This window comes from Rhinolophus sinicus, linkage group LG10 (assembly GCF_036562045.2).
Source record: "Rhinolophus sinicus isolate RSC01 linkage group LG10, ASM3656204v1, whole genome shotgun sequence".
NCBI lineage: Eukaryota > Metazoa > Chordata > Mammalia > Chiroptera > Rhinolophidae > Rhinolophus > Rhinolophus sinicus.
This window is the reverse complement of record NC_133759.1, coordinates 95,801,437-95,826,734: the sequence shown is the minus strand read 5'-3', so window position 1 is coordinate 95,826,734 and position 25,298 is coordinate 95,801,437. Positions and strand designations below refer to the sequence as shown.

General features: G+C 43.6%; 1 protein-coding gene across 1 annotated transcript; it reads left to right on the top strand.

Annotated features, from left to right (window-relative positions):
- The first annotated feature begins 10,239 nt into the window (after positions 1 to 10,239).
- Positions 10,240 to 24,887, top strand: IL12B (interleukin 12B). The gene is made up of 8 exons (XM_019740047.2): positions 10,240 to 10,942; positions 14,679 to 14,766; positions 17,781 to 18,056; positions 18,645 to 18,762; positions 20,209 to 20,426; positions 21,573 to 21,730; positions 23,074 to 23,205; positions 23,794 to 24,887. Exons 2-7 carry the CDS (start codon positions 14,679 to 14,681, stop codon positions 23,203 to 23,205), a joined length of 990 nt encoding a protein of 329 aa, XP_019595606.2. The 5' UTR covers positions 10,240 to 10,942; the 3' UTR covers positions 23,794 to 24,887.
- The last annotated feature ends 411 nt before the right edge of the window (positions 24,888 to 25,298 follow it).

The following is a 25,298-nucleotide window of genomic DNA, read 5'->3' as shown; positions in this document are numbered from 1 at the left end:
ACTTCCTGGATTGACCCAACGCAAGGATGATATAAGGATAGCTCCCAGCTGCCATGAGAACTGGTTTCATCAGTATTTCAACCCGCCTGGGATATTTGCATAACATGATGTCACACAGAGGGAGAAAGTTCAACTGCCTTAAAGTTAGCTGGTTCTGCAGACTGTTCTTTGAGACAACATGGTATCTATATTGCATCAAGGTTCTGGGGCATTTCAAAGACAGGTCTATTCACTAATCCTCACACTTTCTCTCACTCACCACGAATGGCATCCGGCTAAGGAAATACATGAGAACAACCAAAGGAATGTGCTGGTAGTGCTCTATATTGAAATCCTTCTCTGCATGTTCTATAATTGCCTTCTGGCAGTATGTCCCCGATTACAAAGGGCAACACCCCAAGGCTTAGCCAGCATAACAGAAGGTTCTGACAATAACCCACCATTCAGAATCTTAGCACTCATTTCTTCATCAAGAGCCCCCAAATCACTATTGCATATTATATACTCATTTCCTCTTTGTACAACAGCACATGCTTTCATGCTATTGTGTAATATCTATACGCGTGTCTCACCCTTTCCCTCTATCCAAAGTTGCCAGGTAACATTAGCATTCTGGGGCCATCTCTACTGATTTATGGGCAAATAGAATACAATTTTCAGAGTGGCAACGTTCCTTCCTGGAATCCTCACACCAAAGGTAACCATGTGCTGAAATATGGCATGGAGAAAGGATGTAGTGGCAGATGAATATCTTTGTAATCTGAAACTGATAGGTCTATTCTGTAGTCCTCACACTGTATACCAAGTCCCCCCAGGGTACCGTGTAAATTCACAGAAGTGCAGCGAGATACTGAAATTCTCCAGTGGAAACACAGGAGACTGAACATCTGCTGAATGCTGTCCCAACTCCAGGTAGTCCACAGTGTCCACATTCGCTCATGCCACATTCCTTACAATGGTGACATCTCTTAACAAAGCCATGTGTTCAGCAGTTATCATGACAAAAAGCGAGGACCGTCAGGAAATCAGTGTAGGACAGGAAATGAAGGGGATAGTGTCCAATCTGATTCCAAAGATAAAGAAGTTATATATAGGCGGCCATTTGGCTCTGTTGGTTAGAGCACAGCGCTCATAACACCGAGGTCCCTGGTTTGATTCCCATATGGGCCCCTCCACAATTAGATTGAAAACAATTTGACTTGGAGCTGATGGGTCCTGGAAAAACACACTGTTCCCCAATAAAATTTAAAAAAAAAAAAAAAAGAGGAAGAAGTTGTATAATGCCCAATAGGTACATATATCCCATTAATAATTGAATGATTTAAGAATATAATTTTTTAAATTACTTTTTTCTTTCAATTTATGTATGTCTTTTTTTTTTTTTCCAAACATCTACTAAAATGTTGTTAGGACATAAAGATGTATCAAGTTGCTCGGACGTAAGTAGTTAGTAAATGGAACTATGAGGTATTTCTTTTGGCCTAAGAGCATCATGGGGAAAAAAATCACTGAGGCACTTAGGACTCCAGAAATTGAGATGGCTTGGAAACCTCTAGACTAGACAGTAATGTTTTACAGCTCTTCAGGACCTCATTTGTACCCGATCTTAGTACAAAGCATACATGGTTCTTGTTTTTGTGTCATGGCTGTTTCAGCTCCACGACTTTTCCACCTTTCAGTGCTAAAGGTGCCCACCCCATGGAGCCCTTCTAACCAAAGTACCTGCCTCAGGTTCTCTGGGGATCTCACCCCTCTGTCCTCCATGCTCTACTCACACTGGCCTCCTTTCAGTTCCACAAATACATCAAGCCCTTTCCTATCATAAGGATTTCTTGCTTGTTCTTCTCCCGGTTCACTTTCAGGTTCCATCTTAAATGCCACTTCGTCAGAAACAGGTCAGGCCTCCCCTGATCTATTGTGGCTTGGTCTCCCTCTTGTTCTCTGTCTCACCCACTATTCATTTCCTTCATAGCACTGTCCTCTGCAAATATATATTTACTTCCATGGGGGCAGAGTCTCTGTTCTGCTCATAGCTGTAGCCACAGAACTTAGCAAAAAGCCTGGTACATAACTGTCATTCCATAGAGAACTGTGAAATAAATAAATGCCACTTTAACTTATACGGTTGTATTTTGACTATGGCCTTGTCAAGCCCAAAGCATTCAGAAAGCATTTCTAGCAAATAGCCCTTCAGATAGAAACGTGAGCCAGTTGTATCATTTGTCCTAGGCAGAGGTGGTCCAGGACAGTGTTTGAGATCCTGAAAACCAGCTCTGCAGCTTCCTTCCTAGCAGGCTTCGGGCGAGTTACTCATTCTGTCTCTACCCTCAGTGACTCTGCCTGTAAAAGGCTGTAATGAGGACTAACTGTAAAGCCCTTAAATGGTGTCTGGCAAGAAACAAGCATTCTATATAAAAGTGAGCTGTTATTATTAGGGCAATATTCAAGGTCTACCCATTAATGCCCACATGCCACTCAGGGGAAGTTTCTGCCTCAGAAACTGACGGCTGACGGCTCCAAATGACCCCTGTATGTTATAGAATACATGGGTCACAGTAAACAGTGATACTCGGGCAGTTAATTCTGATTCCCATCGGTGTTCTTGGCTTGACTCACAATTGGAACCCAAAGGATCTGTATGGGACTTCGATTATGCAATTGGATGACAGAAATGGAGAGTATTTGCTGAATTATTGCTAATGTGTCTACACGTGGCCTGGGCAACAGCCCCAAACATAGGGACGAGCATGTTTGCTTGATGCTCCCAACTCCCTGCTTGTTCCCTCTTAACCAGCCCTCTTCACGTTCTAGGCTTAAAAGTGAGCCCACTGTCTGTCCCGTGGTACCTGGGGAGCTCAGAGTCACACAGGGGAAGTGCCATGTGGCCACCCTCCTTGCAGTGGGAGGAAGCAGAAGTGCTGTCTTCATTCATTCACTCTGCATTTCCTGAGCCTTCTGCCCCCAGTCTCCGACCTGACAGTCATATCTGGATGCATCATTCTCGAAAACCACTTGAATCCCATCACTTTCTTTCCCAAGAGCTCTCTGCACCTCCTATTTCATGGCTACCCTTTTATTTTTTTGGCCTCCTATATGTGGCTTGGTAAGGATAATGCCTTTTCTGCTAATCTGAGTTGCCCTCACTTTGTCAACATAACACAGGATAGCTTTGCATGACAGATGGGACTGATGGACGAGATGTATTTCAATCCCAGCTTCTCCACTTACTGGGTACATTTTCTATGGCAAGTTAACTTTACATCTATGAGCCTCAGTTTCCTCATTTGTAAAGTGGGCAAGATCGTATCGACCGTGGTTTTGTTGTGAGTACTAGATGAAACACCACACGAGAAACATAGCACACTACCTGGTAGATGGGAGCACACGCAAAAAAGTTAGCTATTATTCTTTCTCATACAAACTCCTCATTCTTTGGCTCTCAGCTTAGACATCTCGTCTCCTGGAAACCACCACCCCACAGACGCATGTGCTGCTAGAGCACCCTGCCGTGACCATCATCTTAAGACGTGTCCCATTGCAGTGTCATTGCCTCTTGGCCTTTTGATTGCGCCCTAGGATACTCTGAGAACATCACTGAGGGGGCCAGGTTCCTTCTACACCGCCATAGTATCTGGCACAAAGTAGATGCTCAGTAAATATTTGGTCACATGAAAAGTAATTAATTACACACAAAAAACAAATAAAGACAAAATAATTGCTAAAACTTGGCTGTGCTATATGACCTAAGAACTGCTCCATCGTAAGATCAGAGACTCACCCGGCAACCAACCACATTCCTTTTCCATATCATTTAATTTTAATAATAGTTACCCTCTATTGATCCACCTTCTATGCAAAATGTAACTTGATCCTTATAGCTACTCTCTGAGTTAGGTCCTATCAGGAGTCCCATCTTCCTCAGATGAGGACACTGAGACTCAGAGAGCTGAAGTAATTTGCCAAGACCATCTGGCCAGCAGAACAGAGCTGAGACCCACACCCAAGACAGTTCCACGTCACAGTCTGTTTGCTCCGCTGCTTCTTGGTATCACTGAGGATGCTGCTTTTCCTTTTGGCTAAATTTTTCTAGCCTCCCAAAAACTAGAGTGGCATTTCATCATCATTGGTGCTTACACTTGACACACAATAATGCCTCAGGTGTAAATTCATTTGGTTACTAATCACCTACTACCCTGCCACATTTTTATCTTGGCATTATCTAACTTTCATGCCTTGTCAAGTCTCCCTGAGTGTAACCTAATGGTGGCAGTGCCCAAGTCTTATGATTCTATCTCCCAAGGTCTAAAGGAACATCTTTCCCCTATTAATAAACAAACAAACAAATAAATAAATAAAATTAAGTTTCTGTCTATTTGGTTGTTACATATTTAAGTAAAACAACTGGAAGATCATCACCAAATTTGAAGCATAAGTTTAGGACAACCTGACTTTGATCAGTGGGATAAATGATTTTTTACACTGGGGAATCTGGGAGGCACCTCAAGAAAACAGACACATTTAATAACCTTTGTATTATTATTGTGTTTTTTTTTTTAACCAGGGTCATGGTTATTTTTTAAAGTGCCACAAAAAACATAAAGATAGGTAGGTAGGTAGGTAGGTAGGTAGGTAGGTAGGTAGGTAGATAGATAGATAGATAGATAGATAGATAGATAGATAGGACTTTTAAAGCCAAAAATTGGAAGATGATAGAGCAGGAGACCTGGGGTCAATAGCTATCTTCCAGAGGCGATTTCCACAGAAAAATACAACAAAAGCCTGGATTCATAAATTCCTATGAACAGAGACACAAATGTAACCTCAAATGTGAGTCGCAAATCAACTATCACAGTGGAAGAAGCTCGAAAGCACAGGCCCTGATTTTTGGTCAAGCTACTTCTTACCTAGAGAATTCCACGTGCTCCAGAGTGACTAGCAGCAGGAATATGCTTTACTGAATGTGGTTTAATGATTCATGTTACAAACGGGTTGGCCGATTGATATGCAATAATTGTCTGATGGTTTGAGTTGACGTAGAAAGGGACTGTTAGACAATAGATGGTTGGGCTTTGCCCCAGAGCCTGCAGGCTCCACCTTGCCTTGTTCTACCTGTCTCTGCTGACAGCAAGACCAGACCAAGTGTTTCCTCATACTTTTCTAGCTTCAGTATTTAAACACCTCAGCAATCCTAAAACCTGGGACATACCCATTTCCTTCCAGGTTGTCCACACACCCCTTCCTTTCACTGGGATTAACATAAAATTGCATTTAGAGAGGAAGAGAAAAAGATTTCCATATGCAAATGAAAACATTGGGGTCAAAGTGGAGCATTTGTCTTACTCTACAGCCAGTTCAGCTGAGGCCAAAGAGGCCCACTTGGATGGTGAACTTGAACAGTGACTACATCTGACACCCACTGCTTTCATCGCATGGACCCAGAATGGAAGGATGACAGTGTAGAAATGTGATCAGAGTGATTATTGAAGGGGAGGAGGTTGGTGGCATCTTAGCCCCTTTAAAAGTGAAGGTAACTTGAGCGATCTTTTACAAAGCACTGAAAACAAAGGATGTATTTGAAGGACACTTGAAAAATTGAATGAGATCACTTCAGGCAGTCCTCTGCCTTCTGGAAACACGCCTAGGACAGACCACACTTAGGACAGATGCTTCTCTCATCACCACCCATAAAATACAGCACCTCAGCAGTGACTTGGTAACTTTCATTCCAGTAAAAGGTTATAATCCAGGAACACGTTCAATTGTATTTGAAATATGAGGCATGGGCTAACATACGACTATCTGGCTCTAAAAGGCAAATTCCCAACCACTACATATTTTTGTGTGCTTTATTCATCTCTTTTTTTTCAATAACAATTGTTTTTTTCTAACTAGAAAAGTAATTCATGTAATTTCATTGTAGACATTTGGAAATTTTAGGAAATCATACAGAAGACAACAAAAATCATCCACAATCATACCACTCAGATATGTACTGTTAAATTTTTGGCTATAGGACCTTCCAGTGTTTTTCCTCTGTAAGAACACACATCTCTGAGATGGCAGGTCAGAGCTACTGCCCGTGACCCAAACTAGAAGTGTCCTTTCAACAGCAACTGCCCATTTGGGGGAAGAAGTCTTGGTCCCCATTATACACACATTTACCATATTGCTTCCCTTCTTGGCAGCGTAACCACTTGGGCTCACCTAACAGACACATGTGGCTCTCAATTGCCTACCCATTTCCTCCTGGCTGGAGTGTCCACTCCGCTAGGATAATGATCCTCTCCACAGCTCAGGGACACACCTCACGTGTCTAACACACTGTAAGTCCATTCTCCATCTCGGTGACCAGTTTATGGGTAACCAGGGAGACATGAGAAGACTATGGAGCTTTGGGACAAATTCTTTGCTCCTAAGAGAGACACCCAAGAAAAGATGGTCTTTTGTTATCTTAGATATTGTTCTGTGTGGATTGATACCTGGAATTGTGGAGCCGTTTTGTGGGCCTGAGAGAAGCTAGCGGGAGAGCAAAGCCTAAAGCACCTTAACTGATCCAGATACAATATCCCCAATGACCTTTAGCAAGCACAAGAAGCCACTGGACGGAAAGCAGACTACTGTGAGAAACGAGTAATTTGCAGAAGAATATATATACACACACACACACACACACACACACATATACATATATACATATATACATATATACACATATATACATAGATACACATATATGTACATATATGTATGTATGTATAATGATTCCATTTATCTAGCTAGATAAATAGATATAAATACATAGAGAAGGATTGGGAACAGACTCTGCAGGAATATACACTGAAATGTTGGCAATAGTGATCTCTAGGAGCCATGTGAATCAGGGCGTCAACTATTTATTTGATGTATATTGTATTGTTTGAAGTTTTTACAATAGTATGCATGTATGTATTGCTGCTATACTTTTTAAAATATTTCCATTTTAAAGACTATATATGGCTTCCCCTTTATTTGAAACTTGTATGAGAAGCTTGGAGCATTCTTCTGGAAAAAAAATAAGGTTTTGTGATCAAAAAATTCTTCAAGTCATTTTCAGTTTCTAGGGGGATCCCACTACATCTTAAAGCTCAGCACACCTGCTATTTGTCAGCAGACCTTCGTTTCCCATAGGAAGAGCCACAGAGAGATCATGGGCTTTGGTTCAGTTTGTCTGGGGTCAAGGTTTGGGTTATGAAGTGGGCCAAGGCGATTAAGCTCTTCTGTGAAATCATGACAGTGGGCATTCAGGGGATACTGCCAGAGTGCTGGCTGGCCTTGTGGGGTTCCCAGTGCTAAGTAAGGTGTAGGATGCATCCCCAGGCAGTGGAGCTTAAGGGCTGTACAGCATGTCTCAAAGAGCAAGCCAGAGTCACCACATCAGAATCACCTGCAAGCTTGTTAAAATGCAGGTTCTAGAGCCCCTCACCCCCGAATGTGAAACACGGTCTCGAAGGATGAGGCCCAAGAACCTGAATTTTCTTCTTATGTGCACATAAAGTACAAGCACTACTTCCTCTGTGGGTGAACTAGACTCATCAAAATAGTCAGTCTGATGGGGCAGGTGCAGGTTCTTCTTTCTCACCTTATTACCTGTATGCTCGGAGTCAAATTAGTGGCTCAGCTGTAGCCATGTGGTTTCATGGTGAGAGGACTATTAGGAGCGCTATTCCTGGCTCCTCACGTTAATTTTCTCTTCTTTCACACCACTTATCATCTTCAATTTCCCCTAGTGAGCCACCAAAAGCTCACTGGGACAGGCAGGGTAAACCAATAGAATAAAACAGCCGTTTATTAAGCACTTAGTCAGAATGCTAAGTGCTGTATATCATATCTCATTTAATCTTCACAACAAACCTATGATCAGTACTATTATTAATCCCATTTCACAGATTTGGGGACTAGGGTTTCAAGAATTCAAATAACTTGCAGAGCAAGTGCTAGAATCCAGGTCACTCACTCCAGATGCCGCACTCTTAAACACCTACTACTTGTCTTTGGTGTAGGTAAACAGTGGTAGCCCCATGATTTTCGTATAGGACTGGCCCTGGGGGCTGCAATCTGAATGAATAAGGGGGGCCAGGGGCTTACCTTGAAGCCTCCTTCGTATAACTAGCATACTATTTTTACTTAGATTCTATGTTCCAGATCAATATTTTTAAGTTTGAAGATGCCTTTATGAACACATTAATGAAATGTTTTTGTCTTATTTTATGTGCAATGTATGTATTTATGGGGGGGGGTACAGAAGGGGTTGTCTGTAGTGGTGCAGCGACTATAAATGAATTAGTGAAACTATTTCATGTCAATTTCATATTATGTTTTCTGTTCAGTAATCTTTGATGATATTGGGGGGGGAATGAATACATTTTTACAGAAAGAACCCCTTCCTCCAAGCTGATCCATATTTTAGTAAGTGTGTGTATAATGTACAGTTGACCCTTGAACAACATGGGTTTGAACTGCACGAATCCACATATACTCAGACTTTTTTCATAACAGTCGGCCCTGGGTATTTGTCTGTTTCCATCAAAACCAGTATTTTCCTTCAGCGGTTGGGAATCTTCGGGTGCAGAGGGCCAGCTGTATGCATGGTTCTATACCATTTTGTATAAGGGACTTGAGCACCCATGGATTTTGGTATTCACGGGGGTTCTGGAACCTATCTCCCACAGATACTGAGAGCCAACCGTAATTAAGTTTGGGGGGAGTCAAAAGCTATACAACTGGAGGGGAGACATCGAAGCCCCTAACACCGCCTTCACCCCCACCCCTTCCCATCCCCTGCTGTTCAAGGGTCAACTGTTCAATAACAACAAAAGCAAACTGTAGAAAGGCCACCTTCTCTCCATCACCATCTAGCTATACTCCCCAGGGATGCCTACTGTAAAAAGCGCATGTGCACTCACACTCACACACACACACACACACACACACACACACACACACACACAAATGGTATATAACCAACATACAAAGCAACCAGCTTTGCTCACTTAACCATATACGCGTATGCATCTTGGATACAGTATGTTTTGCTTTCTTGTGTAATATGAGAACTTCCGTTTCACTTGAAGCCCAGGAGACAAAGTTTGGGGAGACTTACAGGACAGAGGAGATGGGCGAAGGATCTCTGACCCTTTAGGCACAATCTCCGCCCAAGCCAGAGCACAGGTTGGATCACCAGTGGGACGGCCTGTGAAGTGGCCCCGCCCTCGCGCGGCGGGGACTAAGGGAGAGAGGAAGTTTGCGGCTGGGAAGCTCCGCTGCTGTCGCTTGGGTTTCCCGTTTACTCCTCACTGAGACTGTGAGGAAAGTTAGCAGGGAAATCTAAGTCGTCCTGAAACTCGGCCTGGCCCGGCCCAGGAACTTCCCCTCGCAACAGGGACGGGGAGCCGGGCACTGCGATAGACAAGTCGCCCGCTCTCAGTGAGCTCCCAGAGCAGGGTCGCCGCACGGGGACCGCCTCGCAGCAGCGCCCTCTGCGGGCAGCTCCGCGTACATCCCGCGTCTGTTGGCCGGTACTTGGTGTAGGTGTTCGGATCGTGTGCAGATGGGGTGGGGGTGTCTAACACCGGTGCACACATTTGCACCTCTCGTAGTAATTAATGTTAAATTCCTAGCGGAATTTCTAGTTAATTCGTCTAGTTCTGTGCATTTGCGTAGAGCTCCTAGATGTGTGTGCAAATGAGTATGAGGGTATACTCTGGGTGCCCAGGTATGCTTTGAGTGTGGCATGGGTTGTCTCTGCCTGCCTGTGGATATTTCACTTTCTGCTCCCATCTGTCTAGGAGCGAACATCTATGAGTATAGGCCATATTTCTTTACACATTTGAGTCTTAGTAGTAGTACACACATTTTCATTATCTCCCCAGAGCTGTGTCTGTATAAATGTGCGCGCGTGTGTGTTGCATGGAGCCACAATGGGTGGTAATTAGTGTGTGTGTGTGTGTGTTGCGTGGAGCCACAATGGGTGGTAATTAGTGTGTGTGTGTGTGTGTGTGTTGCGTGGAGCCACAATGGGTGGTAATTAGTGTGTATGTGTGTGTATGTGTGTATGTGTGTGTGTGTGTGTTGCATGGAGCCACAATGGGTGGTAATTAGTGTGTGTGTGTGTGTGTGTGTGTTGCGTGGAGCCACAATGGGTGGTAATTAGTGTGTGTGTGTGTGTGTGTGTTGCGTGGAGCCACAATGGGTGGTAATTAGTGTGTATGTGTGTTTATGTGTGTGTGTGTGTGTGTGTGTGTGTGTGTGTGTGTGTGTTGCGTGGAGCCACAATGGGTAGTAGTTAGTATGTTTCTGAAATCCGTATGTTAAAAGAATAATGTAGGGGAGGGTACCCCAGATATACTACACCATTTGCCCTCTGACCTCAGGAGAACCACAGATTTTGCTTTGGGGCCTTCTAGTTTACAGTTGCCCCACCCTGGCCTGAACTCAGCCTCCTGTGTGACCTCGGCCTTCGTTGTGACCTCTCTTTGGCCTTCCTTCTTCAATCCCTGGAGCCCAGGGAGGCTGCTTACTGCTGTCTCTAAGGACCTTGGCCATGATGTCAACCCAAAGAAGACAGCATCCCATCTCCTTCCTTTTTCCCCACCCAAAAGTCATTTCCTCTTAGTTCATTACCTGGGATTTTGATGCTATGCTCCCTCAGCATTATTGATACACACTTAAAAAAAAAAAAAAAAAAAAGGAACTTCTTGAAATTCCCCCAGAAGGTTTTGAGACTTGTTTTCAGTGTTGCAACTTGGAACAAGTCAGTTTCTAGTTTAAGTTTCCATCAGAAATCTTGGTAGGAGTAGAGTATATAAGCTGTAGTAGCAGCAGCAACAGCAGCAAGAGGAAAAGAAGAAGAAGAAGAAACAACGGTTTCGGACCCAGTGAATTCGGCAGTTTGGCCAGAAACAAGGTAAGCACTTCCATAGCCCCGGCCGCCCCTTCCACAGGCCCGCACCCTGCGTGTGCTATTCCTGCACCTGACGTCGTGGCATGGGTGGATTTTTAGAAGCGTACCTGATGACTTACCTGCTGCTGAAAAGTCAGTATTTGGGGGACTGATGTATAAAGTATTAATTTAGAAAGTCAGCTAATAATAATTATATACCAAGGTCTGTGAATGAATTCACACTTTATAGAAAGATTTGTTTTATCTTGTTTAAAAGTAGTATGTATATAAAAGCATGTTCCTCAGTATGAATGGCCATCAGTTAAAGATTATATAGAGTGTTGCTTGCCTTTAGTGTTGTAAACTTTTTTAAAGCCTTTCATTCATTAAGTAAGAATGAATTCAACAAACCATTTAATTTATACTTTCACCTCATAACTGAATGTTATAGAGCATACTTGCTCCCATATTTGTGATGCGTTTATCAATCAGAGTGATAGCTGGGTTGTCAGTTCTTTTGGATTAACTAACTTGGGCCCACTTAAAAAAGGGAAAGCAACTGTAGTGTTTAAAACTAGTTTCTGAAGAATTGTAAAATCTGTGAGAAGAAAAACAGATAATCTTCACTGTACTGCTGTCTTATACTTGTCCAGGTAAATCGTGTGCAACAATCTTCAGGTTAAAAAAATAATGATCAGATTAAAGTATCATTCCAACAAAGAGATTACCAAACCACAGCTGATGGCCCACTTTGTTTCAAATAAGGAATTTCAAGATATTAGAAAGAATTTGGGCAGCCTCTTAGAGTTCATTTTACTGGCATCTGGAATTTTTTGATTTCTGTACGTTCATTCATTTTTCTAATAATTAATGAAATCCCTCTAGTCTAGAGTCTGGGATACAGTGTAAAGGACAGACATGATCTTTGCCACCAGAGATCTCAGTGCGGAAGGGAAGTAACTATACATTAAAGAAGTAGCCACATTACTGCAACTGTAGAAAGTGCTATGGAAGGAGAGATGGGGCTCTGTGAGAGCAAAGCGTCTGGAGTCCTGACCTCCTTTGGGCACCATGCTGGATACTTTACATGACTGATATCATTAACTCCTCACCACAACAGGATGCCCATTTTACAGATTAAGAGTGTGAGGCTTAACAAGTGAGTTGTCCAGAGTCACACAACTAATGAGTGGCAGAGATGGGATGCCAGTGCAGGTCCTGCCTGGCTCGAGAACTGGGACCCTTTGTATGTGCCACCCATGCCTTCTGTGACTATGTCTCTTTATTTTTAAATAATACTTCTCTTTGCTAATTAAAAAGCAAAACTTGAAAAAGAGACACCCAACCAAGTGTCATTGTCATACCCATGTTGGCACCAGCATTAGGGAGCCTTAATATACCACAAGCCCGGGGCTCCCTGTGCCCCTTAACAAGGGTTTCAAGAGTTTAGAAAACCTATGAAATTACATTAAAAAAATTGTTTTAACTCTCAAGACTCTCAAATTTAGCGTGCCAGGGCAATGTGGGCTGCGGGATACAGCTCCCTGCTACCAGCTGGTCTAGCGAACCATGGAATAACTACATATTGCCCACTTTTTGATGTCTCCTGGGTTTCATGAAGGGGAAACCATCTCCACTCCCTGCCAGTGTTCTGTGGTTTGAAATGTACATGATACCAAAATGGGAACCATCACCAGGTCTCCCTTGATCCTCAAGTGCAGTTCACCTGAAATTCTCAAATACATCTGAGGCTCAGAGAGGAAGTGTTGGGCACATAGCCAAGGGGAAAACCCAATATTAAGGGAGTAAAGGTATCGACAGGAGATGCCAGGAATCTCTGTCATTTCCCTCCCCAGAGCACTGACATCTGGGTTTCACAGGCCTGTGTAATTGCAGTACCTCTATGGCATTTCCCTTTTTGTCTATCCATTGTATACGAAACAGAGATACCATATTTTTCCTTTATCTCTTTCTTCCATAGGTGTAAGTTAATATGTTATTGGTTGCCTTCTATACTGTGTCATCTCATTGCATTCTCCCAACAACCTTGAAATATGTTGTCTCCCAACAGCAGCGAGAATTTGAAAGATTGCCTCTATGTTACATCCATTTTATTATAGATGGAAAGACGGAAGCTCAGAGAGCAATTTGGCCAGCATCATACAACTAGTGAGTGGTAGGACCAGAATTGAAGCCCACATCTGCTTGATGCTCTGTGGCAACTAGTACTTTGCTCCAGTCATAACTTGGACTAAACTGATAGACGTGCCCCTGAAAGCTCCATGCTGCACTGACAGGAGTGCTGACAACGTATGGAAAGGCCTGACTTCTAGTCCTGTCTCTGCCACGCTCAACCTCTGTAATCTAAGGGAATAAAGTACATGGCAAGGTTCCCCCTAGGAGTAACCTTGGGGGTTGTCAGCCATTCTGACAAAGCTGCTATTTGTCAATATTCAGTCACCCCAATCATGGGATGATCATTTTGAAGGAATTGGGCTGACAATTTTGAGTCTCGTTCTTCATGTGATTTAGACAGTGGTTTCTGGAACCATGTTTCTGCACAGCATGGGTGCTCTCTGAGATGGATGGAGGTGTTTCAGACTGAAATTAAACAATAATCATCTCTACCTAATTCACAGATGGGGTAAAATTTTCACAGTCTGAAGATTTTCATAAATCTGGGATACTAATTTAGACCGAATTCCAATATAAGATAGTGGCTGATTTATTACAAAATTATGCATTTCATTATTTCATGGTGGGTATGTCAGTATTTTATGGACTTCTCCCAAAGAACACCTTGTTTTTGTTAGGGGCTCGGGAACCTGAACATGGGTTAAACCGGTGGTTCTCAAAGTGCGGTCCCAGGAGCAGCAACTCAGCTTCGCCTGTAAACCTTTCAGGAATGCAGATTCTCAGGCCACACCCCCAGACCTGCTGAGTCAGACTTGGGGTGGGGCTCAGCAATTAGTGTTTTAGCAAGGCTTCCAGGTTATTCTGACGTATGCTCAAGTTTGAGAACCACCAGGTTACATTATGTGAGAGAGAGTAATGTTTGACTTTGGAGCAATTACACTCTAAACAAGAAGAGAAACTAAATCCCTCCAACAAGGTCTAGGGACCAGGTCGTTCCCAGAATTTGAAAGACTGCCTCTATATTACCTTTTCCTCCCCAAACCAAGTCCTTCAACCCTGGGGGTCACTGCACATACTGCCTTGTGCTGCAGTGACACAAGTGTGTAGCTTATCTTCCCAACTGGAGGGTAGGCGTTTAACACACTAACTTAATAAATATTTGCTGAATGGAAATATTTGCTCCTAAAAGGCAGGATCCGTGTAAAAACCTATTTTACTCTCAACGGCACTAGCTCAGTGCCCTTTACATAGTAAGTACCAAGTAAATAACTTCTGAATGTTGATCCAGACAAGTCATGGTCCTTCTCTGAGCCTTACGTTTCTCATCTTAAAAATAAGAGGATTATATCAGAAGGCTGGCCTTAGGTCCCTTTCAACCTCAGATAGTCTGTGGTTCTCTACGTGGAGATGTTCTTACTGGGAGACTAGTATAAAGTCTCCTGTAATTCCCTTAGTGTTAACCTGACAGTGAGGAGAAGAAAGAGGAAAATAGAGATTAAAGATAATGTGCATAGAATGTGAATACGGTTTCCAAAGGTAACTGAATAATTACTGACATTCTCTCTCCTCTTTTCCCTCTTCTTTCTCTTTTCCTCCTTCTCCTCTTTTTCTCTCCCCCTTATAGATGCTTCAGCAGCAGTTGGTCCTCTCCTGTTTTTCCCTGGTTTTTCTGGCATCGCCCCTCGTGGCCATATGGGAACTGAAGAAAGATGGTAACCAGACTCTCCTTATTCTCTCTAGAGGCCAGACGTAGGCCAGGACTCTCAGGCAGCCCCTGGAGGGAAGTCAGAGTGAGATGAGCAAGCATGCATTGGGGTTTCCTAGTGAGAACCATCACGCTGGGGAAACACTGACCACATGCCCTTCTCTCACTATCGATGGTGCCTGTACTGTTTGGCTTTCACATTAGATGACAAGAGAGGGAGCTTTTTGTGGACCATGGTGGAAAAAGAGATACAGACTTTGCCAGTATTACTAAAAACCAACTGTATCATGTGATTAAAATTCCCAAGCGAAAGATTTGAAAACTATAGCAACTATGTCCCAATCATTTCCCACTCCACCACACAGTATCACCTCCTTAGTTGGCACCAAGATGACTTACCTCTGACCAAGCACTTTGGGGAAAGCATAGCACTTAGACTCATGTGGACTTGGGTTCATAAGGCTGATTCTGCCACTTATTGGTTATGTGACCTTGAGCAGCGTCACCTCGGAGCCTGAGTTTCCTCAATTGTAAACCAGGGATTACAAAGTGATACATTCTATATGGATTATTAACTGTACTAACTTATTATTAGTTGTTCCTGAGACCCTCAGATGTTTCTCATTGAAGCCAACATAATACTGTTGACAATCCTGTCTCTAATTGTATAATAATACTTAATATTCATTGAGCATAGTATCTCATTTAATTCTCACAACAACCAGAGGAAATAGGGGCTGCTTTATGCCATTATACAGATGTTGAAAATAGAGGCTACAGAGATTAGGTAACTTACCCAATTTCAGATACCAGGTAAGGGTGGAAGAGGCACCTGATTCCAATTCTGTCTCTCGTCAAAGCCTGTGCGCTGAAGTATTGAAGGAGGTTTTACAAGAAGGACATGAAGCAATTGTTTTCTGTGTCCTCGGAGAACTGAGGAAGAAGAGATAGGTGTAAATTAAAACTGAAGACATTTCAGTTGATGACCAGAAATAATCTCTTGATAAGCACCGAAACGGATACCTAAAAGAAATTTCGGGCTATTCCTCCATACTTAATAATTTGGGGGAGACAATAACCCAGCCCTCGTTCCTCTGCCCCACATGGGTTGCAGACTTTAGACCTTTCCTTGAATAAAGGCAAAGGCCAGAGCCCAATGATTATGTCACATCCCTGCCAACCTGGGGTTTTCAGTGAGTTCAGGAACCTTGGCCCTTGCAGTCATCCCTTAGTTACTTCTGATTTGGTAAACCACAGAAACTACAGAAAGTCAATGTGAGAAACCCTGACAGGGCTTATGACTTTGGAGACAGGATGAGGAGATGAAGCCAAGCACAGCAATTGTTTTTACCCACCCTTGGCCAAGGGGTCCTTTAGGGCTTCTGAGTCTCACTTATGACTGTTCAGTTGCCAGCAGGACAAATTAAAACTCGAGAAAGCCAAAGGTGCCATGTGGTGTTATGTCAGTGCAGCTATCAGGTCCAAAGAGTTGGGCCCCAAATGCTTTTTACCTCTTGTCTTAGTTACCCATTCAGGAGTTACAAATCCCTTTGATATGAAGTGAGAACTTTATATTTCATGATGCTTTATGTTTGGATGCCCACGACAAGAGCCACCAGTTATAGAGCAATTGAGGGCACTGTGTTGAGCAAGCTCTTATATGAATTAGCTTGTATAGTCCACATGTCAACCTTCTGAAGCGAGTTCTAATATTTTGTGCATTTTAAAGAAGGTGATGCCAAAGCTTAGAGTCATTGCATGTCTTGCCCAAGGCCACGGTCTAGTGTGGGAGCCAGAGCTGAACATAAACCCAGACGTATGTGACTCGGAGAGACAGGCACTTAACCTCTGTGACTCTCACAGCAGGCATCCGAATTATCTGGAGAGCATAAAAACCAGATCACTGGGCCCATCCTAAAGCTTCTGGTTCAGCAATTGAGAATTTGCATTTCTAGCAGATTCCAGGTGGTGCTGTTGGTGGTAGTTCGATGATCATGGTTTGAGAGCCACTGCATTAAACAATTCGATTTAATTAATACTTGACACCTGAGTGAAGCTTTGCTGTGACACCCTTTCTGAAATACTATATACCAAGCCATTCCTCCCTTGCCAGTTTAGATACTGGTATTAGGGACCCGATGCAAAGCCGAGGAGACAGAAAGTCTGAGATACAGGTCTTGTGCATCTGACTAAATGTGTAATCTTGCTGAGTCTCCTGGTCTCAGTACCCTCCTCTATAAATTAAGACCTACTCAGTTGCCTCATTAAGAGTGTAAAATAGCTTTAAAAAATACAGAGAGCATGAAAATTTCCATTGGTGAACTTCATGCAGTAGGAACTAAATCCTAAAATCTCCATGGAAAATTAAGACAGTTTTTCTGTGCAATGCAACGGTCGGACCCTTTGGTCTGTGAATAACACTAACAACTAACACTGAGTTTATTGAGGCAGGCACCGTGCTAAGTGTTTTATACGCTTTTCTTCATTTAATCCTCAGAGCCAAACCTACAAAATGGATACTATTATTATTGCCATTTCACAGACGAGGAAACTGAGGCTCCGGATGATTAAGTACTTTTCTCCAAATCCTCCAGCCAGCTAGTGGGGCCAGAATTTCAGTCCTGGTCAGTCTTTCTTGACATTCTGTGCCCTGCCTTATTCCCTATGAGACTGAAATTGTGCTGGAAGTTTCTTATCTCCACCAGGCATTCAGCAAAGAGTCTTGTGGTGTTTGCATTTTTCAGTATATCAAGGCTTTCCTCATCTACCACCGAATCAGAGGTGAATTACTAAGGGCACTCTGCCAGTTAATGAGTCAATGGCATTTATAAAGCTCTTTGCTTCTTTCTTCCATGACTTTGAGCCCAAGTGAGGCCCAATGCTCTGAGGTCATCGCAGCAAGCATTTGCTGTTATGAGCAAGGTCGTGCTTTGGCAGTGCAAAGGCCCAGGTGGTTCAAACAACACAGTCCCAGAGTTCATGGAGCTTATCGTCCGGTTCTCCACTCTCTGTGCTCTCCAGTTTACGTCGTAGAGTTGGATTGGCACCCCGATGCCCATGGTGAAATGGTGACACTCACCTGCAATACCCTTGAAGAAGACGGCATCACCTGGACCTCAGACCAAAGCAGTGAGGTCTTAGGCTCTGGCAAAACCTTGACCATCCAAGTCAAGGAGTTTGGAGATGCTGGACAGTACACCTGTCGCAAAGGAGGCGAGGTCCTGAGCCGTTTTCTCCTGCTGATTCACAAAATGGAAGACGAGATTTGGTCCACTGACATTTTAAAGGACCAGAAAGGTAAGTCCATTCCCTTGGACAGTGCCAGTTTTTTCTTTTGCTCCATAAGAGATACAAAAATTAAAAATGTAAAAGGCAAGACATGATTAGTATAGTTAATGAAGTAATCAAGTCCCCTACAGAAACCACTCGGAACCTACATTTTCCTCTGATTTGGTTTTCCTTTACTAGACATTTTGGGTTATCTACCTTCAAAATCTCATGTTAAGACAGGTTTGTGGTGAGTTTGATGCTTTTCCTGAGATCCTCTTTAAATAACAGCGATATTATTGGGAGGCTAATGGAAATTAACGAACATATATGGTGCATAACCCAGCACAGGGGTAATAGCCTTGAAAAAAATTCATACCCCCCTCCAGTGTGCCAGGTGTGTAATATGCTGTACAGAGTCAGCATGCTGTTGGGACATTCCCAGTTCTCACTGAACTGCCTGCCGGGGGAGCAGCAGCATTTTTCAAGGAAATTAATGGAAGATCTTCACTCTGATACCATTTGGGGGCATGAGATTAATCACAATCAAAATCTTTCTCAAAAAAAAAAAAAAAAAACAAACCCGAAATGTTGAATTTTTGTTCTTTTCAAATCCAGAGCCCAAAAGTAAGACCTTTCTAAAATGTGAGGCCAAGAATTATTCTGGTCATTTTACCTGCTGGTGGCTGACGGCAATCAGTACGGATTTAACATTCAACATCAAAAGCAGCAGAGGGTAAGTGAAATCACTCTGCTTTCTCAGCATTTTGCTATTTCATTAAGAAAATAGGGTGACCTAGCAATGGCCTATCAGTTAATGATAAGGGAGGAAACAAAGTCAACCCTATATTTTTTCAACGCCCCCCTTCCTTTGCCTAAATTGGAGAAAGAACGTGGAGATTTAATCTAATTGCCTGAACAAACGTATGCATAAGAGCAGGATATTATCGGGTCCTCAGAATAGCCTCTGCCGTGTTTGAACCCACTCATCCAAACTGCCTGGAGAGGCTTCATTAAGGCTCATAGCACCACGGGGAGAGATAAAAGGAGAAAGTGAAGCAACAAATGACTTGCCAAAACTGCACCTCGAAAAATAGAAACAAGAGCTCTAGGGCATAGACCTTGAAAGCCCTGAAGCCAACTCCAAAACTCTGAGGCCGCTAGAAAATTTCCCAGAGCCACTTCAACTCCTTTTTTCTTCTGCTGACACCATTCATCTGAAAGTCACTTTTTGTCCAATACACTTGGACTTTCCCTAAGAAACCAATCCCCGTGGATACAGGACCTATGTTAGCCCCTCTGTGCGACTTCCTTCTCTCATCATCTAAGATAAGGGAGCCAACCCGAGGTGATCATCCCGCCCTTGCCATTATTTACCTGAGTAAGCTTTGGGGTCTTACTTTTCCATCTTTAAGATGAAAATGCTTACTAAAGAAATGCTTATGTAAGTGCACAAAGACATAAATGCAAAGGTTCATTGTGACTTTTTGGTAATCACAGGGGAAAGGTCAAGTGAAGTGTGGTACGTTCTACTGTGGCTTAGCAAGCAGTCATCAAAATGAGTAACCCAATCTATATGGTTTGTCGTGGAGCGCTCCCCATAATTTGTTCAGATGGGGAAAAGATGGTTACAAAACCGTTTCCATAAAATGTGATTCTGTTTCATAAAAAAATAAAATCCATGTGTGTGGATACAGACAAAATATGTGTGTATGCATATATGTGTGTGTATATATGACTGCTTTGAATATTCTTAGAGAAAGGTGTGGTGGGATAAAACAAGATATGAAGTATTTTTATCTGGGGAGTGAGGTTAGGGTTAAAAGAGGCACATACATTTCCTTTCTATGCATCTTTATCTTTTCAATTCTTTATAATAGGTATTGATTTTGCAATAATGGGGAAAATGAAACAAACGTTTTAATAAGGAGATGTAACCAGGGGTTCTGGATCTAAACTTTTCAGATTCATTTCGGCCAGAAGCATATAAGGGACGAATTGTTTCTAAACATTTGTACTAACTCTGAAGCAAAGCGTGTTCTCATCGGGGCGACAGTTTCTACCCCCTGGGGAGAAATCAGACCAGTGCGAGAAACAATGTCCTCAGACAGCCGGCCGGTTATAACTGCTAGGAGCTCGCCCGCAAATGTGTGACCCAGGATATGTCTGTCTTTGACTTCAGCTCCTCAGACTCCCGAGGGGTGACGTGTGAAGCAGTGACACTCTCAGCAGAGAGCGTCACAGTGGACGGCAGGGAGTACAAGAAATACACGGTGGAGTGTCAGGAGGACAGTGCCTGCCCAGCTGCCGAGGAGAGACTGCCCATAGAGGTCGTGCTGGACGCTGTGCACAAGCTCAAGTATGAAAACTACACCAGCAGCTTCTTCATCAGGGACATCAGTGAGTTTGCTTGACTCTGTATGTGCTTAATAAAGAGACGCCATTCATGGCATGTTCACAACGCTCCAGGCACTGGGGCAACGGGTTTACATGCATTATCCCTTTTATCTGCACCCACCCCACCCCCCAAAACATACAGTGTAGATACTATTATCTGCATTTTAAAGAAGAGGAAATTGAGTCTTAAAACAGTTTAGCGACTTGCCCCAGATCTCACCGCTAGCAATTCAGACCCAGATGTGCCCCACTGAAAAAAGCAAGCTCTTGGCTACACTTCTGCTGCCCTGGGTGGGATGGGGGGCGGTGGGGTCCACGTAGGGTGGCCAAGGAAGGTCTCCCTGAGGAGGTGAGATTTAGCTAAGTCCTAAATGAAAGAAGATGTCAGTTGTGCTAGAAATTAAGGGAAGAATATTTGTGAAGCATCTGCTAGGAGCTATGGTCTTTGGAACGGTGCTGGGCCTAGGAGCCCAAGCACACGCCATAGAATGTCGCCCTGCCCTCATCTAGAAGACGGTATGCTACCTGAGGACAGTCTTTGTGACACGGCGGTGCTTTCCATGCACAGTCTAGGGACTGGCTCCGTTGTCATTTATTGAAGGAATGAATGAATGAGCATAGAGACAATCTGACTGTAACTGCTACAAGACAAACCAGGGCCAGACGCCATGAAAAGACACAAGAAAGAACACTAAATGGAAGATCTCTCACCTCCTCTGCAGCAAGAGGCTCGGCTCAGCTCCGAGTTTAGCGCAAAGAGGAGGACTGACCACAGAGAGGGTGGTCCTTCACCAATAGCCCGGATGTGAGGGTCCCGTTGTCTCTGAGCATTTCCTTCTGAGCACTGCACAGAAGTAATGCCACTGCCAGGGTCCATCTGATTGTGTGGTGACAGGAAGGATACGGAGCCTCTCTCAGGTTCAGCCATAAAGGACATGACAACTGGTGAGGATTGCTTTCTTCAGGCTCCAGGGCGGCCTCACCAGCAGCAGGGGTGCCTCACGTCTGTCAACCAGGTGCTCAGAGAAGTTAAGTAACCAGGTTATGGACTCACCGCTGGTCAAAGGTGGAAGTGGGATCCAAGCCAGAACTACCTTACTCCAAAGCCCTACTAGGAAAATAAAGGGTGTTTCTCATCTCCTTCCACAGTCAAACCGGACCTGCCCAAGAACCTGCAGTTGAAGCCAATAAAGAATTCCCGGCATGTGGAGGTCAGCTGGGAGTATCCCGACACCTGGAGCACCCCACATTCCTACTTCTCCTTGACTTTTTCTCTTCAGGTCCCAGGCAAGAACAAGAAAACAAAGGTAAGATGTGCAATATATTCTGTGGTCAGGTGTATGCAGGCCCACATCAAGGAGAAGATAAAATGATGACAATAACAGCTAATGTTTATTTACCACTTTCTCTGGGCCTGAAACTGTGCCAAGAATTTTACATGTATATCTCACTTAATCCTCACAGTAAGTCTACAAAGACAGGCAGTATTAGTCTCACCACATCACTGTGAAGACATTGAAGCTCAGAGAGGTTACGTGACTTGCACAAGGTCACCCAGCTAGGAAGTGACTGAACCAGGACACAAACTCAGACTGCCACACACAAAGCCATACAACCTCCAGTGTGGCTGATCATTAATTCTTGCACTCAGAATCAGTCCTGATATAGGAGAGCTGGGCTCCAGGAACCTAAAATTATTGTTTCGACTGAGTGTGTATAGTAGATGACACAACCTTAATGCTATGTCTCACCCAAAATGGATAACTCTCACCTGTTCTACATATTGTGAAATTATTAAACAGAGTGTCGGGATTTACATAGGCTAAGATGATGGCTGTCCCATTTTCTTGCCTTGGCATCACAAATCCCAAGGTCCCAGAGGCAGCCCTAGCCTCCTTGGACCCCAGTTTTAAAATCACTACATAAAGGCCTTATTCAGCATAGCATTTAGCACCTGGTAGAGTCAGTGATTCAGTGACTCCCTGAGAATTTTGGGGTTTTTTTGCAGGGGCTATTCTGGAGTTGATTTTACCTAAATATTATTAAAAATCTTTATAGGTATCTTCCCTACTTAAGATACTGAGTGCTTTCTACATGGCTAGAGACTTTGCTTTTTTAGAGAGTTTTACATGATTATTATCTTTAACTTTTGCAATTCTATGAGACTGGCATTATTAGGGCCCCCTCTTTTTATAAATGAGGAAACTGAGACACAGACAGCCTAAGACATCTTCCTGTGGTCACACAGCTTATATAAGTAGCAATGCCTGGATTTGAATCAAGTTTGATGAAAGGATCAGAGTACGGTCTCGCTGAATATCCAGGGGACAGCTAGAGCAAATCTGTCCCAGTCCCACCGTCGGCCTAGTACTTGGGTGAGTGCACGTGGGGCCTTCAGAGAAGGCAGCTGTACTATTAATAGAAAGATGTAAGCTGGACCAATTTCACCCTCGGGACTCGCCAAGTAGAAAAGCTGCACGTGTGCTTAGAGCTTCTGTCAGTAGGTGGCGCAAGTTCTATGCACGCTCCCTCGTGCGGCAAGTGTAGTGCCCTAAAACCAGGGTGTGCTTGTTTTGGGAGATGTGCTTTGCAGAAATGTGCCCAGCGCATCTCCTGACTGTGTTGCCAAAAATTTTCCTCTCTTTTGCAGACAGATAGACTCTTCGTGGACGAGACCTCAGCCAGGGTCAAGTGCCACAAGGATGCAAAGATCTACGTGCAGGCCCGGGACCGTTACTACAGCTCATCCTGGAGCGAGTGGGCATCTGTGTCCTGCAGTTAGGTGAGCCATCCTGCAAGGCTCAGGCCAGACCTGCACACTCAGCGTAGCTGGGTGCAGGACAATGGGCTGGGGCGTGGGGGTCATGCAGGAGAGGAAATGGGGAATGGGGTGCCTGGCACAGTCGCCAAAGTCAGAAAAATATATTTGTTCGTTAACAGATATCTGTTTGATGCCCATATTGTTCCAGACTCTATGCTGGGCTCAGCGATATTGCAGTAAAAAGAGAACAGGCGTAGGTTCTGCCCTTCTAGAGGGAAAGGCAAAGAAGAGAGAGAGGTAGCCAAGAGTCAGAGCATGGGCGGCTTACAGCTGTTTCCAGGAATTAGACCCTCATCCAGGGGCTGGGGGTGGGGGGTGGCACTGAAGGGCTTTCAGCAAGGAAATGACATGATCAGATATGCTTTTAAGAAAACTCTCAAGAGAGCCTCTGGTAAGCAAGGTACCAGCCAAACCCTAGGCCACATAAGGGCTGCACCCTTCTAACAGGGGATCCCCAGAACCCAATTGCCCGGATAATACGTCGTGTGAAATAAGAAGGGTTCGCTACTGCATTTCTAATCCTCATAGACTTTTGGCATTCTTTTTCAGGTTCTACTCCCAGGACGAAACCTTGGAGGAAAAGTGGAATAGATGCAAAAATTTTAAAAGACATGATACAATAGACCCCAAAAGATATTTTCTACCTAATTTGCTTTTTTTTAAATGATGTGTTTTCTGTATTTTTATATTTAAATGCCAAATGCCCACTGAAACAATCAGTTAATTTATTTATATAATTTCCAGGTTGCAACTGCTATTTCAATATTTAAGTAATTTAGGTATTTATTAATTTATTACAGTTATTTAACATTTTTGTGCCAAGATGTATTGTATGTTTCACACCCTCAGGGCCCGATCCATCAGGAATGGGCCCTATGATGTAAAGTGTGAACTTATGTGTTATTTATACTGACAACTTTTCAATCGAGCCCGCAAGCGCATCATCCGTTTTATGACAACCAGGAAGAACACGAAGTTCTGATGCCAGCGCCATCGTACGTTTGTGATGGATGGGAACAGAAGAAATAATTAGAGACGTGGAGACGGGAACCTGCCTGAGGAAGTCCTGGGGAGGAGATCTTAGTTGCCATAGTCATGAAGAGTTCCTTGAAGTGGTGTTGATAATTCAAAGCCACCTACATTTCTAACCAAGTTGAGTTTTTGGATGCTTGAATTTAGAAAGGGCTTTTAAAAAAAAAAGCTTAAAAAGGGCTTAAAAAAAAAAAATGATTGAAGTTTGGCTTCAGCCTCCGGGGCAATACCCACCCCATCTATCTGTAAGCCATAGGAGAGTGACAGAGAGTGACATCGTAGGTGTCTGGAGACTAAAAAGATCTTATGCTTCAAGAGGGAGGACACATCATTATGGCCAACGACCTCAAATTGTCAGAATTCCCAGTTGCTCCTTCATAGCCACACAAGAAATGCAGACAGATCCACAGACACGACCAAGAATCGCTTACTCGTCCGCAGGAGTGACCCTGACGAGCAGGGACGGCCAGAAAGTGCCGAACCATTCAGGGGCTCCTTTTATGTAATGAACGTGCTGTCTGTAAAGTGAGTCCATGTGTTTTCTGCTTACTTATTTATTTTTACATCCCAAAAGTGAACTAATAAAAATGTTCCTTTTCTTTGCAATGATATTTTGGGCGTTCTCAGCTGATTCAGTATCCTGTTCCCACATCTACCAGGGCTGCACTTTTTTCTTCCTACCCATTAAGAATTGCCTTTTCTTGAAGCAATTTCATTTCCAGTTTTGCAGAGTTGCCCTTTCCCGTTATAGGATTCCCAAAGTCAGTATCTTGCTGAGCTCAGGACTTGCCTGTGACCCGACCGTGGGGGACTCTGCAGGGACGCTGAACTGTACCATGCCCTCTGCAGAGGGGGGGATGCTTCTGCTTCTTTCATCTTGATCTTGGAATCACTCTCCTAGTTTCCCAAGCACCATGAAATAAAACTCCAACCAGGGCAATCCATCCCGTAGGTTCAGCTCATGTTTATTGAGTGTTTGTCATGTGTCTGGACAGATGCTAGCCCTTGGGGTTGAGGGGTTC